This window comes from Macaca mulatta, chromosome 6, assembly GCF_049350105.2.
Source record: "Macaca mulatta isolate MMU2019108-1 chromosome 6, T2T-MMU8v2.0, whole genome shotgun sequence".
Lineage (NCBI taxonomy): Eukaryota > Metazoa > Chordata > Mammalia > Primates > Cercopithecidae > Macaca > Macaca mulatta.
In genome coordinates this window covers 82091438-82110599 of record NC_133411.1, presented here as the reverse complement: position 1 = coordinate 82110599, position 19162 = coordinate 82091438, and the positions used below count along the sequence as shown (strand labels likewise).

The following is a 19162-nucleotide window of genomic DNA, read 5'->3' as shown; positions in this document are numbered from 1 at the left end:
GCAGGCACCTGTAATCCCAGCTACTCGGGAGGCTGAGGGAGGAGGATCGCTTGAATCCGGGAGGCGGACGTTGCAGTGAGCCGAGATAGTGCCACTGCACACCAGCCTGGACGACAGAGCGAGACTCCACCTCAAAAAAAAAAAAAAAAAAAAAAAGCACCTCCAAGTGATTCTGTTGCAGGGGATCTGTGGATGACGCAGATTTTTTTGTTTTTAATTTTTTATAGAGAAAGGGTCTCCCTATGTTCCCCAGATTGGTCTCGAATTCCCGGGCTCAAGCAATCCTCCCACTTCGGCCTCCCAAAGTGCTGGGATTACTGGCATGAGCCAGCACACCTGGCTCAGAATTTCTTATTGTTCTTATGCAGACGAAAGCATGAGGACTCATACCTAGGCTACCGGAATTGTTGAAAGCCAACAGCACAGGGCATTAGCCAACTTTATCCCTGCTCCACAGCCTCTAACCAAATCAGCTCCCGCAGCCGCTTAGCAGCCTGCAGCCACTGAACAGAACTGAGCACGCGCAGTATTTAATCCCCACTGTCGCTGGGTGGGGCTCCCTAGGACCCCGCCCCCTACTGACCTGCGGAGCCAGGGGGCGGGGCTCTCCAAAGTAATTCCGGCTTCTCGCGGCACCGGCCCAAAGCCCCGCCCCCAGATCTCGGACCAATCAAACGGCAGATTGCTGGAAAAAAGGACCAATGCACAGAGCTGTCCTTAATTCCTCCCTGCAGTTTGAAACTGTCACGTTGCTCCCTGGGTAGCGGCTGTGCTTGCTGAGTCTGCACTTGCTGAGACTGCAGCTGCGACGCGGATAGGAGGCGCAGAGCGAGGAGTCGGGATTTGGTCGCGAGCGGCGACGGTGGGTAGCAGCGCTGCGGGCACACCCTGCGTCCCTGCATCCCTGGCGAAAGTAGTGGAGTGCGATTTAAAGTTCCTTGGCGCGGGCTTCCTCCCCCGGGGCTCTTCCCTGGACACGGGTGATTCAGCTGTTGTGCCGGAAGGTCTCAAAGTTCCCCTCCGAGGCGTGCAGGAAGAGGAAGAGAGCAGGTGTGAGGGATGCTAAGCGGTTACTGTCATCAGAGGCTCCTGTCACTTAAAACGTTGAGAAAAAATAACCATGTATAAAGCTCTGTTGTGCTTAAGTAAGATTTTTCTTTAAACAGGCTGGGTCGGAAGGTGATGGAAGAAAACTTCTGGCCTTTTGCTTACTGCAGTGACTTTTCTCCTCTGCTTCTAGTCCCTGCCTTGGGGAGGGGCTGGCGCACCCCCTCTCCTTGCGTGCAGCTAGGCCTGATGAAGGGCACAGGGCACATCACCCTGCTGCTAGTCTGCATGTTAATTCGCTCTTCCTTTGACTCTTGGTGGTTCCATTTGAATTCCCAGACCCCTGTTTTCCTGTCAGCCAGGTAATTACCAAGATGTTATTTTATGTTTCTGGCAACAGAGAAGCTCACAAAAGTTTTGGTCTTGTTTTCTGATACCTTGGATTAGAAACTACTGAAAATGTAGTGAACTAATGTACATCTGCCACCCATTAAAGCAGTTTTCATTTTTCTCCTTCGTTTCTGAACCTAGAAACAGGAAAATGCTACTGTTCTAGAGTTTCAAATAACTCATACTTTGTTGGCATAAAGCAGGGCAGATGGGAGATAGCATATTTTCCAAAAGTGCAGTGGGTTTTTTTGTGTCTGCAGTGTCCGTATTAAGAAACAGTTTTTGAGATCTGATCGTACTTTCTAGCTCATTTTAAAAATAATCAGCACCACCCCACTCCCCACCCGTGTTACCTGCCTGGTCTCAAATCCTGAAGGAAGAAGTGAATAAAAATATAAATGGACCAAGTTATCACAGTGGTAGACTTGAAGTCAGTGAAGCAGCCATTCTTTGCTGCAGATACATGCTCTTATTTTATCCTCCCTAATTGGCTTAACTAAAGACAGTCATGCTGAGATTTAGTTTACTTAGCATGTGTATGCACAGTGATACTCACTGGAAAAAGTTGAACTTTCCTTTCCACAATCTAGTTCCAGCCTGTGTTTCCATTCTATTTTTGCACTTTTCCCTGTATCTTACTTTTCTACTTCAATTGCTTCATCTCTCATTTATTTTTCAGCCCACTGTAACTGAGACCTGAAGTTGTTTTACTTTCCACTGAAACTGTTCAAGCAAATGTCACAGCAACCTCCTAATCACCAAATTCTATCCAATCTTCATGGTTCTTTGGCATCTAACTCTATTCTCAAAGTTTCTCAAAGTTGTGATGCTGCTCCCATAGTTCTAATGTTCTGACTGCTGACTCCTCTTCTTTGCTGACTGTTCTCTTGCCCTTTAGATGTTAGTGGTTCTGGCTTTAACCCTCTTCTCATTCACAGTCGTAGTCCTTAACTTTATTAGGGCTATGGTCCCCTCTGAACACATATTTAAAGCTAAAGATCTTCTTTCTAGAAAAATACACATTCGCATTTATGATAAAAATATTACATGCAAGTTGGGTGTAGGGACCTGATATGGTTAGGTTTTGTGTCCCCACTCAAACCTCATCTTCAATTGTAATCTCCTCCCACTCAAACTTCATCTTCAATTGTAATCTCCACATGTAGTGGAAGGGAAGTGATTGGATTATAAGGGTGATTTCTCCCATGCTTTTCTCATGATAGTGAATTCTCACGAGATCTGATTGTTTTATAAATGGTAGTTTTTCCTGCACTCTCTGACTTACTCTCGCCTGCCACTATCTAAGATGTGCCTGCTTCCCCTTCTACCATGATTTTAAGTTTCCTGAGGCCTCCCCAGACATGTGAAACTATGAGTCAATTAAAATTCTTTTTTTTATAAATTACCCACTTTGGGGCAGTTTTTTGGGAGTTTTTATGTTTGGTTTTTTTTTTTTTTTTTTTTTTTTTTTTAAGACAGAGCCTCACACTATCACCCAGGCTGGAGAGCAGTGGCGCGATCTCAGCTCACTGCAAGCTCCGCCTCCTGTGTTCACGCCATTCTCCTGCCTCAGCCTCCCAAGTAGCTGGGATTACAGGCACCTGCCACCACACTCGGCTAATTGTTTTGTATTTTTAGTAGAGAGAGAGTTTCGCCATGTTGGCCAGGCTGGTCTCGAACTCCTGACCTCAGGTGATCCACCCACCTCGGCCTCCCAAAGTGCTAGGATTACAAGCGTGAGCCACCGCACCTGGCCTGATCTCTCTTTCCTAATATCCACATTTATCCTCAACGCTGCTGGGATGATCTTTCTGATCATGTAACTTTTAAAAAATATTTCAATAACTTGTCTAAAATAAACACCCAGATTTTTAATATGACAAATCTTGACCTTCCATGATCTTGGCTGCTCCTTACTTTTTGTTTCATCCTTAGCCAATCCTTGCTTTGCACCCATTGCTTTGGCCTTACCAACCTGCTTGCTGTTCCTGGCATACATGTCCATGACTCTGTGTCTTTGCTTACATTGCTATACTGCCTAGAATATCTTCAACTGTGTTTATACCTTTTATCCATCTTTCAGGATGAGACCTTCTCATCTCTCAGCACCTGGGTCATCTTCTCTAAAAACTTTCTCTGCCTCCTTTCCTGCTTATTTAGAGTCATGCAATCTTACTCCATGAAAAATAGCTACTCCTACCTCTCTACTTTGTATCTGTTATTTTAGGGCCTATCAGCAGTTTATTCAGCAGTCGGTCACTTATATAATATACATGCCTGGACCTCTCTACAGATTGTAAACTCCTTAAGAATAAGGACTTCATTTTACATCCCTCACCAATGTCTTACATATTACTGATATTCAGATAGTTCGAATAGTCACTATTTGTTCTTTAAATAGTTTGGCTACTTGTTACTAAAAGTACTTTTAATAATTTTTTGATTCGGACTTTTAACAAATTATGCATGTATTTGATTCTGTTGTTCTGTATAAGCTCACTTTTCTTAAAATAATGTTTCCAAAGGTAAGTTTCCCAAGAAGGGAATTTGCACAAATTGTTTGTTCTCTCTTGGTTCTGTATCTTAGAGGAAAGTACACAGCACCCAGGTTGTCACACGTTGCTCAAGAACAGTGATACAATCTCTTATGCTCAACAGACCCCACTGGGGATTTTTCTGAAGATCCTCTATTTTTCTTTAACCTTTCATGTTTTCTCATCTCCCTGACTACATTATAAACTCACTAATATTGGGACTGGATCTTCAATTATTTTTTGCCCAGTGATTTTTGCCTATAGGTACTCAATATGTTGAATGAATGATTTTAACATATCACATGAAGATTGCAGATTTGGATACTGTTGCACTTATATATATATCTGGAAAGGATTTTATCCTAAATATCAAGGAAAAAAGCTAAAGTTAGCTTCTACTGTTTTAGAGCATTTGTGCAGAATGTCATCAGATGAGGAGAAATACTCACTTCCAGTTGTGCAAAATGACTCCAGTCCAGGCAGTTCTGTCTCTTCGAATCTTCAGGTAGGAAAAAATTTCTAAATTTATCATGATTTTTTTTAATTTTAAACAAATGAATGTAAGGGAAAACTAGGATTTAAAAAAAAAATTTTCATTCAATTTGCAAGGGAGTTTTTCAATTTATAATAATATCAAACTTTAGGAATTACTGTACATATTTTAGGAGTTACTTTACATTGTTTTAACTTTTCAGAAAATATTGATGAACTCTTCAAACACTCTGTACAAAGGCTTCAACCAACACAGAGGCGAAGCTGAAACGTTCAAGAAACATTTTTTTCTTTTAATTTTTTTTCATTTTAGCTACCTCTCATGAATGCTGCTTTCACTTTTAATGCAAATTAATACAATATCAAACCATCCAAAGTTCTAGAGCTCAAGATTCCCTTGTGTTCTAGTTGCTGAGGTTTGGTCTCTGTTGTCACAACATTCAATACAATCTGCTGCCCAGGCCCTGTACGTTGATAGATAAAATGAAATGGGTCAGTTGACTACAGAAGATGTGGTATTTGCATGAAATGTTTTAAATTTCTCTTATTTCTAAATATTTCATCATCAAAAATATGGATTTAGATTTCTAGAGTAGATTTTAAATGAGAGAATAATGACATGGTATATCTTAAATTTTACAGTTATATTACTCAAGGGGAAAGGCTGTTTATGCCTAAGCATACGAAATTGTTATTGATTCTGTACAATATGAGAAAAGCTTTAGGAAAATATTTTATGAAACAAATTTTCTACTTTAATTGAAATTATGGATTTCAAAATGGGGAAGGTATTGGGAAAATATCTGAATATTTACTAGGATAAAAGTAGTCTGGAGTTGTGGCAGAGCTTTTGTACTCTAGCCTTCCCTTTTGATGGTACCTCTCCCATGCAGTCCTCTCTTCAGGTGACAGTACTTCCTCCACTCTTCATGGCTCTCTGATTGAAACTTGAAGATAGAACTGATTAACTCATTTATACTAAAATGTAAACACCTCCTGAGCGTTCACGTTGTCATTTTGTCAAGAGACAAAGCTTTAAATCAAAAGAATAAATCTCTAGAGTGGAATTTTAGAGAGATGGAAGAAGAACCTGCCAGAAATTATTTTGTGTTATTGGTTACCCACCTATAATGTAAGCCCAATTGACAGTCTCTTACTTTCAACTAATATTCCTCCTGGTTCTTGGACTGAAGTTGAAAGCCTCTCCATATTCCCTGTACGTACATTGTTATTACTTTGGGTTTCACTACTGGAAACACTTCAAAATATAAATACAAAAAATAATCTTAAAAATAACATAAAATACATATTTTTACATATGTAGTAAATATATAAATCCAAACATTTAATACAAAAGCCCTTCATAAATCAATATTCCTCTTAAGGGACTTTTTTGTTACTCTCTTTGTTATGCAAATGCTTCATAAGCCAGAGGGTGGCAAATGCTGAGGGATGGGCGGCATCCATAGTGCTTATACACTGAAAATTTCCTCTAACCACAGCTCCTATCAGCCAAGTTGCTCTGACTCTAATGGTTGAGGCATGGGTGGAGCTATATTTCAGGGTCATATCAATTTAGCTCTTGGGGATTGGGGAGGAGGGCAAAATTACAAGTTTTGAATGTTAACACAGGTTATGTTTGGCAATTAAGAAAGGCAAATTATTTATTTTGATTCTTAATTTTGGATTCTTATTTTTAAATAACTCATTTGGCCTGTATCTACATATATGAAACTCTAAAATAGTCATTTAAATAACTGCTTTTTTAAAATGTTTTTCTTGAAATAAGTTGGAATATATGATCATGGAATACTATTGACATATAATTATTTATTTCCCCTGTAAGCCATAGCAATTGTGGTAAAATATGTGAAATATATGAATATGTATGAAATATATTATTTGAAATATATGTTTGGATCTTTTTTTTTCCTTCTCTTATCCAGAACAGAAGTCAGACTAGGGAAGCCACAAGTGAAAGCCACTGACTTCCACTTCTCCCTCCGTTCCTACAGGCTGAAGGTGGTAATAGGCTAACTCTGAGCAGAGCTGACTTGGCTAAATCTAGTTGTGACTGACACCACAGCAGGGACATTATTAAAAGCTTATGAACCTCACAATGTAAGATCACCATCATATTAATCTGCTCAGGCTACCATAACAAAATACTGTAAATTCATAGGCTTAAACAGCAGACATTTTTCTTCTCACAGTTCTGGATCACAGCCCAATAGAGTCAGTTTCTGGTGAGGGCTCTCTTTGTGGATTGCAGGCAGGTGCCTTCTTGCTGTGTCTTCACATGACCTTTCCTCAGTACAGTATGTGCAGGTGGGAGGAGAGAGAACACAAGCTTCCTGGTGTCTCTTCTGATGAGTACATTAATGCTATCAGGGCCCCAGCCGATGGCCTTATTTAACCTTAATTACTTTCTTGGAGGCCTCATCTCCAAATACAACCACACTGGCTGTTAGGGCTTCAGGATATTAATTTTGAGGGTACACAAACATTCAGAGTCCATAACTCCATAACAGCCACACTTTTATATATTCTTAGCCAAAATCAAAAGTTTATTTTGGCTGTTTGGGAAGTATAATAGTGCTTTAACAGAAACCAAGTAAGGGTGGCTTAAGTGGGTTCCTTACAGTTTGATTCTCTCTCTCGTAAATTCTGAGCTGATACATAGTCCTGAGATCATCTGAGGACCGAATCCCTTCTCTCTTGTTGCTGTGCCATGAGCTGTTGACCGTGTTTGCATTTTCAGGTACTGGTGCACTGACAGTGCACCACCTCTAGCCTGTGGGAAGAGGGGACTAGAAGGAAGCAGCTTCCTTTTTAAGGACTTCACCTAAAGTTGTATGCATCATTTCCATTCGAAACCCATAGACCAGGTCTCTTGGCCACACCTAGCTGCAGAGGAGGCTGGGAAATGTAGCTGGATGGCCATTTGCCCGAATCAAACCCTGGGGCTTTATTAAGTTAAAGAAATTAAAAAGCAATGGATGCTGCTGGATTAGTTACAGCCTCTATGCACTTGAAATTTTATGTATTAGTTTATTAGAACCAACTCACACATTCAGATTTACAGGAACTAGTAAATATCTTGTGTATGGCCCCAATTTATCAAACTCTCTGGGAATTTCCTTTTGATAATTGGAAAAGCAATACGCTTTGGGAAGTGTATTTTTTTTTAAGTTAAGGATATTTAAATCTAAATAACTATAGTTACTTTTGTCAATGTAAAAATTAAATGTTGCTGCTCGCTTCAGCAGCACATAAACTAAAATTGGAGTCACACAGAGATTAGCATGGTCCCTGTGCAAGGAGGACACACAAATTCGTGAACTGTTCTAAAATTTTTAAATATTTTTTTAAGTTTTATAATACAAATCAATGTTGTATTGTGATATCCTAAATGATTTGTTTCCTATTAAGAGCCTTCCGTCTTGGTGATAACCATTATGTAAAATACTAATTTTTATTTGCTACTAGGAAATGTAAGTTTAAAACTCAGACAGATGTTTATTCTCATGAAGGTGACATTGCTAACAAAAATGGTTGATTATGGCAATATGAAGGAGATTCTGGTTGAATTTTCTAAAGATTTTCTCTTTGGAATATCTCTCTCTTCCTCTTCTGTTGTTAGCCTTAAAGTATATAAAAATCAGTATTTGCTATACCTAACGTTTACTGCATGTAAGTATCTATGTTAAATACGTGAATCAGGCCGGGTGCGGTGGCTCACACCTGTAATCTTAGCACTTTGGGAGTCCAAGGCTGCAGATCAAGAGGTCAGGAGTTCGAGACCAGACTGTCCAACATAGTGAAACCCCATCTCTACTAAAAGTACAAAAATTAGGCAGGCATGGTGGTACAAACCTGTAATCCCAGCTACTCAGGAGGCTGAGGTAGGAGAATTGCTTGAACCTGGGAGGCGGAGGTTGCAGTGAGCCAAGACCATGCCACTGCACTCCAGCCTGTGTGACAGAGCAAGACTCCATCTCAAAAAAACAACAAAGAAAAAAAGAAAAAATGTAAATTAAGGTAGAAGCGCAAACCAGGTCACTCTGGTACATGTAATTGCCATAAAAGCTATCAGTTTTCAGTATATAAAAGCATAAACCTTTTTTAAAACAATTTTACTTAAAATTCCAATATAAAAAAACAGATGAAAACAAAACTACAGTAGTGTAGACTTATTTTGTAAATTCAAATACGTGACATTTATTTCTCACAAAGTCAGTTAATAAAAGCAGTTAAGCTGCCTTGATAAATGTACATTTGAAATTGCGGGTAATAGAAGGCCATTGTGGTTTTATAAGCTTAAGTATCCAATTTGCTTCTATATTTTGTTTGCGTTACATAATTTTTTTTTAATTCTGAAAATGGTATCTTTTTAATAGCATGTCCCATCTTCAATTAAAGTGATCTGACATTTAAAATTAAGTGATAGAACACTTTTGATTCAGTGTTGAGTCACTCACAGAATCTTATCACCTCTTCACACTTTGTTGTTGTTTCCCCAGAGACAGGATCTTGCTCTGTCACCCAGGCTGGGGTGCAGTGGTGCCCTCTTGTCTCACTGCAGCCTCCAGTTCCTAGGCTTAAGTGGTCCTCCTGCCTCAGCCTCCTGAGTAGCTAGAACTACAGGCACACACCACCACGCCTGGCAAATTTTTGTAAAAAATTTTTTGTAGAGATGGGCTCTCACTTTGTTGCCCAGGCTTCAAGCCATCCTCCTGCCTCAGCCTCTCAAAGTGCTGAGTTTACAGGCATGAGTCACAGCACCCTGCCCTCTTCAAACTGTTAATCATAAATGTGAAAATCACACAAGAAGCACTCAAAGAACTCAAGCTGGGAATAAGTACTAAAACTTTGTAATATAATAAGCATGTGACTCTATTATGGTAATTAAATTCCTTAAAAAGAAATTCAGTTGAATATAACATTGTAATTGTTACACTACATTATTGATTATTGGCCTCTCTTAGGAAGAATATGAAGAGCTGCTTCGTTATGCTATAGTGACTCCAAATATTGAACCCGGTGCTTCACAGTCATCTCATCCTAAGGGAGAATTGGTGCCAGATGTCAGAATTTCTACAATTCATGATATTCTTCATAGTCAAGGTTATATATATTTTTTAAGATATCTCTTAATTTAACATATTACTGAGTTTATTAATGATCCTGACAGGATTGTGAAAATGCCTGTCCAGATCAGGGATTCTTCTCGACCATTTGTGTGTATTAGTATCATCTAGGGGAGCTTTTTATAGTTTAATATATTATTCCTGACTCTCTTATGACAGCTTGATTTTTCTTTGAACTTCATTTGACTCTTACTTTTATGAAGAATAATAAAGTTGAAGCAGCACTATGGCAACTACATGGCTTTTAGGTATGTTGTATCTCAGTACTTGTTCCAACAGTTTTATGCCAGGATTAACTTGAAAACTAAATGCCCAAGCCTAAAATTAAAGATGGTAGCCCTGAGAGTCTCTTAAATTACTTCACGAACCTCATGCTAGTGCTTTATCAGCGGTATTTATATGGGCATGGAGAACTGTTTGAATAATTATCACAAAGGTGAACCTATCTGTGGACCATGTCAGCAACAGAACTGAAAGCTACTACAAACCAGGATGTGTGTTGATAGATGAGTGAAAGGTGGAGAGAAGAGGTAAAGTTCCGTTAACCTCCATTCCTTATTCAGGTGAAGACAACATCCCAAACTCTAAATAAATGTTCTTTCAAAGGGCACAGAAAACCTTCCTAAAACAGTCCTGATAAGGAACAGTTATCACACTATAGGCATAACTCCAAGGATCCCTGTCCTTGAAGGCACATGATACAGCCTACTCAGAGGCCAAAGGCTTCTGGGCTTCTGCTAAGTCATAGCTCTAGTGTCTGTTGTCTCTCACTGTCTGTAGACATGGAATTTTCACTGCTTCTCAGTCTTTGGCCTATTGCAGTGGAACAACAAATGGGACCACAGGATGAGAGCCTTAAAATATAGGCCAGGCAGTGGCTCATGCTTGTAATGCTAGTACTTTGAGAGGCTGAGGCAGGAGGATCACTTGAGCCCAGGAGTTTGAGACAAGCCTAGGCAACATAGCAAGACCCTATCTCTACTAAAAAATTAGCCGGGCAGAGCAGTCTATAGTCCCAGCACCTCAGGAGGCTGGGGTAGGAGGATTGCCTGAGCTCAGGAGTTCAAGGCTGCAGTGTGCCATGATTATGCCACTGCACTTCAGCCGGGGCAACAGAGCAAGACTCTGTTTAAAAAAAAAAAAAGAAAGAAAAAACTTTCGAGATGCTGTAGTCAACAGTTCAAGGTAATCACCTGGGATTTAAGACTATTGTTCTTTTCTCTTATGTAAAATAGCATTTATTTATTCTCTACCATTTCCAAAAAGGATTTGAGATTGAAACACACAATATGTAGTAAGTTTAGATATTCTTTAGTCATCTTGAGATTCACAAGTAGACTTTGTTAAAGTCTTCTATGTAAATTCATCATCCCACATTCTCTTTATTCTTGATATCTCAGCTGCTTGATATAAGGCATGATATGTGGAAATTGACAACATATGAATAAGCCTCTAACAGTCATTCTTGAGAGGTTTTTCCCAGTTTCCTTTTTGCCATCTGTTGACTACAGGTTCCTGAAGTGGAAGCCAGAAAGTCCTTGTTTGGGGGAGCCAGTGCCACCTTAGTTTGATTGTGGCTAGTGAAAAGCAGTGGGCCTCTGGAAATACCCAGTGTCATAAGAGAGCAGATCCTTTTCCAAGTTCTAATGTCATTTACCCACTTACTCTCTTAGTGTGAATTGAATGCTATAGTAGACTACATTATCTCTCATCTATATTTGGTGTGTAAGTTGGAGCTTATCAATGATATAGTAAGTCTTTTTCTAGTCTCAGATTTTTATCTCTTCTTGTTCTTTGTTTTAGTGTTCCTATATCCTCGGCATGTTGTATTTTGTTTGTTCTAAAATCTTTTTTATGTACTGCTACCTTATTAAATTATGCGTGATTAGGCATTTTATTTAAGAGCGGTTCCGTTTAATTTTAAAAAGCTTTCCTTTTGGCAGGAAATAACTCTGAAGTAAGAGAAACTGCGATAGAAGTTGGAAAAGGATGTGATTTCAATATTTCAAGTCATTCAAAGACAGATGGTATTAATTTTCTTTAGCTTATTTGTATTAATATACAATATTTTGTGGTTTGATGAATAATATCTATGTAGTAAGAGGAATAATTTCAGCATATTACTTTTTGGCAGGATTTTAAAATGCTATTGTTACCAATTTAAGTGATAATATTTAAAATAATTTTATAAGATTCCAAAATAGTACAACTAAGACAGGTCAATGCATTATAGTATGTAGTATCCTTTCTTAAAATTTCTAAGTTAGAGGGCAAGTCTTTTAAAAGATTTAATGGCATATTATATAGTTTGACCAATTCAAGTTTTTATGTAAACCAATGCACTGTTTCCCAACTTTCAGGCATTTGCGTACCAATGTAAGAATTTTCATCCTATCTTTATGCCACCTGTTCTATCGTTTAGTGTTTTTCTTTAAAAGTCTGCTTTGTCTTTGTTAAAAGGAAAGATTAGCAAATCTTAAAGAGGCTTTTTGGGGGGGTTGTTTTTTGTTTTTGTTATTTTGTTTTGTTTTTGAGACAGGATCTCACTCTGTCACCCAGGCTAGAGTGCAGGGCTCCCTGCAGCCTCAACCTGCTTGGCTCAAGTGATCCTCCTGCCTCAGCGCCCCCTCCCTCAGTAGCTGGGACTACAGGCACATGCCACCACACCCAGCTAATTTTTAAATTTTCTGTAGTGCTGGGATCTCACTATGTTGCCCAGGCTGGTCTCAAATTCCTAAGATCAAGTGATCCACTTGCCTTGGCCTCCCAAAGTGCTGGAATTATAGGCATGAGCCACCATGCCTGGCTTTAAAGAGCTTTTAAAAGCTCTTTTTAGAACTGGAGCTTTGGCCGGGCGCGGTGGCTCAAGCCTGTAATCCCAGCACTTTGGGAGGCCGAGGCGGGTGGATCACGAGGTCAGGAGATCGAGACTATCCTGGCTAACATGGTGAAACCCCGTCTCTACTAAAAATACAAAAAACTAGCCGGGCGTGGTGGCGGGCGCCTGTAGTCTCAGCTACTTGGGAGGCTGAGGCGGGAGAATGGCGTGAACCCGGGAGGCGGAGCTTGCAGTGAGCCGAGATCACGCCACTGCACTCCAGCCTGGGAGACACAGCGAGACTCCGTCTCAAAAAAAAAAAAAAAAAAAAAAAGAACTGGAGCTTTTTTTAGAACTGGACTGAACTTTTTTCTTGACAGAATAATTAAAATAATTAAAATGTAATATTGTGGAATATTTTTCTATTTAATGTTATTTAATGTGGTAACCGTTTTTGCCACCACATAAGTAATGCCTGTATCCCTTAGTTTCCTCACTTGTAAGTAGTAGTCTTAGGCACCATAATCTCTGACAGCCCTTCCAAGTTCTGAAGTTACATGATTTGATTTCTTAAAAGGTGAGTGTTGAGATATTTTTTAAATTGAAAAGCAGAGTCTATTGCTTTCTTTGTGAGTACAGATCTAATTGGCAAAATCAAGTAAAAGAGAATATTCATGTACATTGTCATTCCACCTGTTCTTTGGGTTTCTTAACCATCCTCAGAACATGCAGGTAGTGTTTCATAGTGTGACTAGCCCAGACCTAGTGTTGTTTTTTATACCAAACACACATCTTAAGGAATTATTTTCCCTTTTGCAAAGAAGTCTTTACATAAGCAGAATATGTTTGCAAAAAAATTAAAATCTTACAAATTTTAAAAAAGAATTCTTGAAATGTTTACTTTTAAGTAACAAGTTTTCTATCATAGATTCATCTTTCATTCAATAAGAAGAAAGCTCTTCCATCTCTGTTATTAGGATGCTCGTAGCAAATGTGAGGTATGTGACAAGTGATGACAGATAGTCTCTAATTCCGGCATAAATATGTGAGAAAATATGAACTTTTCTGTCTCAGTACTTTTTTTTTTTTTTTGAGGCAGAGTCTCGCTCTGTCACCCAGGCTAGAGTGCAGTGGCGTGGTCTCAGCTCACTGCAACCTCAGCCTCCCAGGTTCAAGCAATTCTCCTGCCTCAACCTCCCAAGTAGCTGGGACTATAGGCATGTGCCACCACGCCCAGCTAATTTTTTGTATTTTTAGTAGAGATGGGGGTTCACCTGTTGGCTAGGCTGGTCTTGAACTCCTGACCTCGTGATTCGCCCACCTCGGCCTCCGAAAGTGCTGGGATTACAGGCATGCGCCACCGCGCTCAGCCTTTCAGTGCTTTTTTAGAAATAGATACCAGTTCTCTTTAGGGCCCTGACTCTACCCCACCTCCCTGTATATGGATAGGGGATGAGTGTTTTATATATATGCACATACATATAGAGATGTGTATATTTCTCACCTATATATTGAAGCCTAACAGGGTACTTTCAACAGAGTATGTGCAAAACTAAATTATGAGTCTCTTTCTACTTATATTGTTTAATTTTAATGGATTTTTTTTTGGGGGGTGGGGTTTGGGTTTTTTTGGAGACAGAGTCTCACTCTGTCACCAGGCTGGAGTGCAGTGGCATGATCTCAGCTCACTGCAACCTCCGCCTCCTGGGTTCACGCCATTCTCCTACCTCAGCTTCCCGAGTAGCTGGGACTACAGGCACGTGCCACCACACCCAGCTAATATTTGTAGTTTTAGTAGAGATGGGGTTTCACCATGTTGGCCAGGATAGTCTCAATCTCTGGACCTCGTGATCCGCCCACGTTGGCCTCCCAAAGTGCTGAGATTACAGGCATGAGCCACCACGCCCGGCCAAACTTAAATAGTATTAAAACCAATCCCAGTGTTAAATTTATGGAGTAATATTGACCTATATACAACCACACTGACCTTGGTCAATTACTTAACTCTTTCTGAACCTCAGTTCCTCATCAGTAAAATGGAGATAATAATACCTATTTTTTAGGGTAGCATGTGTTATGAGAACTAATCTTTATAATGTTTTTGTTACAGAAACAGAAAACACTTCATTAATGATGATATAATACAGATGATGATAGTTTCAGCTGAGCCTGGACCTGAATATATGAAGGATCCTTATTTGGGATAGAGGTCATTTGCTGGGGGAGAAGGGATTGGGAGTATAGGAGGTTATCTCATGCCAGTGCTAAATCAGTGACAGTACTGAAATTAAAAATAGATTAAGGTACACCTGAAAGGTAGTTTCTCTGCATTTCTCTCAGCCTCCATAGGTAGCAGACATCTTTTAGCCTTCCAACATGGTTCCTTACCAACTTGAGTTATTTTCAATTTGGCTTGACAGCTACAACTTTTCTTTTATTCTAGAGTCATCACCAGTGTTATCGCCGAGGAAGGCTTCTCATCCGGTCATGGATTTTTTCAGTTCACATCTTTTAGCTGACTCTTCCTCACCAGCAACAAATTCTAGTCATACAGATGCCCATGAAATACTTGTGGGCGATTTTCTTGTTTCTGATGAAAACCTTCAGAAGATGGAAAATGTACTTGATCTTTGGAGTTCAGGTCTTAAGGTACAGCAGTTGTTCAACTACGATGGTTTAATATATAATGTAATAGTTTTACTCTCGTTTATACTGTTTTGTTTTGGTTTTTTGAGTTAAACTTTTTAAAAATCTTTTGTTTCATGAGATCAGTTCAGTGTCTTAAGTCTTGCTTCTCAATCTTTAATGTATTTATGAATCATAGGGGGAGCCTGTTAAGCTGCAGCTTCATATGCAGTAGACTCTTTTTTTTTTTTTTTTTTTTTGACTCTTGTTTGTTTGTTTGTTTGATTTTACTTTAAGTTCTGGGATACATGTGCTGAACATGGAGGTTTGTTACATAGGTATACATGTGCCATGGTGGTTTGCTGCACCTATCAACCAGCCATCTAGGTTTTAAGCCCCGCATGCATTAGGTATTTGTCCTAATGCTCTCCCTCCCCTTGCCCCCCATCCCCTGACAGGCCCCGGTGTGTGATGTTCCCCTCCCTGTGTCCATGTGTTCTCATTTCTGTGAAGCTCCCAGGTGAGGCTACTGCTTCAGAAACTGTACTTTGAGTTGCCAGGTTTTAAGTGGTTGCTGGAACGGTTCTACATGCTCCACAGAATTTCGCAGATACTTTGAATGGTCAGCCTGTGTGTAACTGAAACATACTGAGCCTTTACCATCTCATAGTTATGACTAATGGAAATGTCTCCTTTTATGTGATACAAAAGATCCAATTTTAGCAATGGATATTCATTTTATAGCCATTCCTATAGCAACCATGATGTAGAAGTGATAAATCTATAAAAGTTGATTTTTATTTTGATACTACTGGCCTTTAAGTAAAAGAAAGTATTGCAGAAATGGCAAGTGGGATTTTTGTTTGCTTTTTGGGGTTTGTTTTTTTTTTTTTTTTTTGCTATTATTAAAAAACTGGAGAAAATGACAGTTTTTCTGAAACATATAATTTGAGGAAACTAAGTTGCATATTCACATATATAGAGAAATTATGGCCATATGAGTTCTGTGGCATTTATATTTTTCCCTCATTTGGAACCTTAAATTCTAGAAATAATTCTTCAGTGTAATTTTACCACTTTCCCCCTGGAACGGGTTTCATACTTTATAATAGTATAAGTCAATTGGAGTATTGTACCACCAACCATTTAAATTGTGTTTAGTTAATATGTTGTCCAGTTTTTTTTTTTTTTTTTTTTTGAGACGGAGTCTTGCTCTGTAGCCCGGGCTGGAGTGCAGTGGCCGGATCTCAGCTCACTGCAAGCTCCGCCTCCCGGGTTTACGCCATTCTCCTGCCTCAGCCTCCGGAGTAGCTGGGACTACAGGCGCCCGCCACCTCGCCCGGCTAGCTTTTTGTATTTTTAGTAGAGACGGGGTTTCACGGTGTTAGCCAGGATGGTCTCGATCTCCTGACCTCGTGATCCGCCCGTCTCGGCCTCCCAAAGTGCTGGGATTACAGGCTTGAGCCACCGCGCCCGGCCCAGTTTTTTTTTTATAACAAATTATTATTTGGTCTTTTTATTTATGCCAGTCAGTAGGGTGGCAGAACTTAGCAGTCCATTATACAGATAATAATCTGTAATAAATGGCTTGGGAAAAAAAGTATCCATGGTTTCCTCCATCACCCATTTCTAAATAACTTCTGACTCTTATATGAGCTTAGCCTATGCCATTGTTCTGTGTTTCCCTTTATTCCTGATCCGTCTTCATATGGACATTTAATCCTTGAATAAACAAAGGAACATAGTGAATGAAGCCTGAAATTTTTTTGAAATGACAACAAGATTTCATACAAAATTACTTAAAATAGGAAAAAATTAGCTTCCCTAGTATGATGACTGTGAACTGCACAGACCTGTAACTGTTGAACTTACATGTTTTTCATTAGTGTGTTCCAATTGTTTTAATGGCTTTTGTGTTGATTGTTCTGATTTTTTTAATGTTTCTTAATTTCAGTGTAGTTTTAAGAAGTGACGTTAATGAACAAACTACTTAATTGTCACTATATTAATTTTTCAGACAAACATCATATCTGAGCTAAGTAAATGGAGACTTAATTTTATTGACTGGCACCGAATGGAAATGAGAAAAGAGAAAGAAAAACATGCAGCACATTTAAAACAACTGTGTAATCAGATCAATGACTTGAAGGAGCTGCAAAAAACCTTTGAAATCTCCATTGGGAGAAAAGATGAGGTCTTCTTTTTTATATTTTTTTTAATTGAGATTCAGTAAATGTCTTGCTAAATAATAAATTCTAAGGAATGATTACCTCATACAAGATAGTTTCTATCAGAAACTGACAGAAAAATTCGTGGCCATCTGATTTATTCTTCCTGTTAAACATATCAGCGTAATGTCATTTTACCCTCACCATTGACTTCAGTGTTCTTGATGTTCTTGATGTTTTAGAAAACAAAGAGTGTTTGCTTTGTAAACCATATTAAAACATCACCTTGTAGCCCATAAATATATAAAACTATTATGATTTGTCAATTTAAATTTTTTTTTAAAAGAGTATGTGCTAAATGTAAGTACACTAGTTGTTTTCTTTCTAATCCTAACTACACTTAAGAGAACATGAAGGAATCAGCATTATCTACATTTTAAACCATCCTTTTAGGGGTCATTTTAAGCATCTCAAATTCTTTTTCTCTCTCTCTCTTTTTTTTTTTTTTTTTTTGAGACGGAGTCTCGCTCTGTCGCCCAGGCTGGAGTGCAGTGGCCGGATCTCAGCTCACTGCAAGCTCTGCCTCCCGGGTTTACGCCATTCTCCTGCCTCAGCCTCCCGAGTAGCTGGGACTACAGGCGCCCGCCACCTCGCCCGGCTAGTTTTTTGTATTTTTTTTGTAGAGACGGGGTTTCACGGTGTTAGCCAGGATGGTCTCGATCTCCTGACCTCGTGATCCGCCCGTCTTGGCCTCCCAAAGTGCTGGGATTACAGGCTTGAGCCACCGCGCCCGGCCTCTCTCTCTTTTTGAAATGGGGTCTTGCTGTGTTGCCCAGACTGGAGAACAGTGGCTATTCATAGGCATGATAGTAGCTCACTGCAACCTCAAACTCCTGGGCTCAAGTGATCCTCCTGCCTCAGCCCCTGCCAGGGACTGCAGGTGCATACCACCAAGCCTGGGTTTAAGCATCTCAAATTCTGTCAGTGATGGGTGTGTTTTCATTAATGAAGTCTTTCTTCATTTTATTGATAAACACAGAAAACATCTTTTATTTCACTTTCCTTTAGCTTCTTAAGAATTTGAGGGTAATTCAAGTCTGTGCTAATTTTTTGCCTCCTGACACAGTACCTGGAACAAAGCAGATGGGCAACAAATCTGTGCCCTGCTATAAGTGAATGTCCAGATAGGCATCCACTTATGGATAGGAGAGTGGTGGTGTTCAGAAAAGGAGGACTTGGGCAGACACCTCAGCTGCTTGTCTGCAGAAGCAGCACTTAAGTGTTTTCATGTATTAAAGATTATAATTTTTAAAAACATATCTTGATTTCGTATAAAATTGAATGTTTTATAGAGTTTGCTTTTTTTGAAACAATGGATTTTAATGTCATTTTCTTTGTTATACTCAAAATTCTGTTCTGTGGTTTTGAAATATTTTAAGTTTAATTTTTTAATTTTGAAGTATCACAAAGAATATAGATATCATATGTTCAGTTTATGAGAATGAGTAAAGTGGATAGACAGGTTCTACCATTCATCTTAATGCATAGAATATTTCCAGTATCTTAGAATGTATGCCCTTTTCCTCTTTGGAAATTATTTAAAGAACAGGTATAAATATCTCTTGGTAAATGTGCCCAATTTACAAAATCTCTTTCTAATGTGACTATTTTTAGAAATTTATTTCAGTTATTCAGTTATTTTATAAGAGAGAATATTATCTTAGGATTTTAAAGCCTTCTGAATTTTTTTTTAAGAACAAGAGTAATATCCATGAAGAAGTACATCTACATATAACATATTAATAACATATATAACATGTTATATATAACATGTTATTAATAGTTACATGTATAACATGTTATTAATTTATATATATAACATATAACTAATAAGCAAATAATATAACTATTATTTGCTTTTATAGGTTTGTTTAATCC

At 38.9% G+C, this 19162-nt stretch overlaps 1 protein-coding gene and 1 non-coding gene across 3 annotated transcripts in view; both read left to right on the top strand.

Annotated features, from left to right (window-relative positions):
• The first annotated feature begins 738 nt into the window (after positions 1-738).
• The window catches only part of POC5 (POC5 centriolar protein), a 37849-nt gene continuing 19425 nt past the window's right edge, over positions 739-19162 (top strand). Inside the window, exons 1-6 of one of the 2 annotated variants that reach the window (XM_015140291.3) lie at positions 739-862; positions 4379-4476; positions 9452-9590; positions 11557-11640; positions 14875-15080; positions 17074-17250. In XM_015140291.3, the coding sequence (XP_014995777.2) occupies positions 4393-4476; positions 9452-9590; positions 11557-11640; positions 14875-15080; positions 17074-17250 (690 nt within the window). In that variant the 5' untranslated portion in view covers positions 739-862; positions 4379-4392. The remainder of the gene's footprint in view (positions 863-4378; positions 4477-9451; positions 9591-11556; positions 11641-14874; positions 15081-17073; positions 17251-19162) is intronic. The other variant, XM_015140293.3, reaches the window with a different exon arrangement.
• LOC114679104 (U6 spliceosomal RNA) lies at positions 7717-7820 on the top strand. The gene has a single exon (XR_003730786.1). It is a non-coding gene; the product is annotated as a U6 spliceosomal RNA (small nuclear RNA).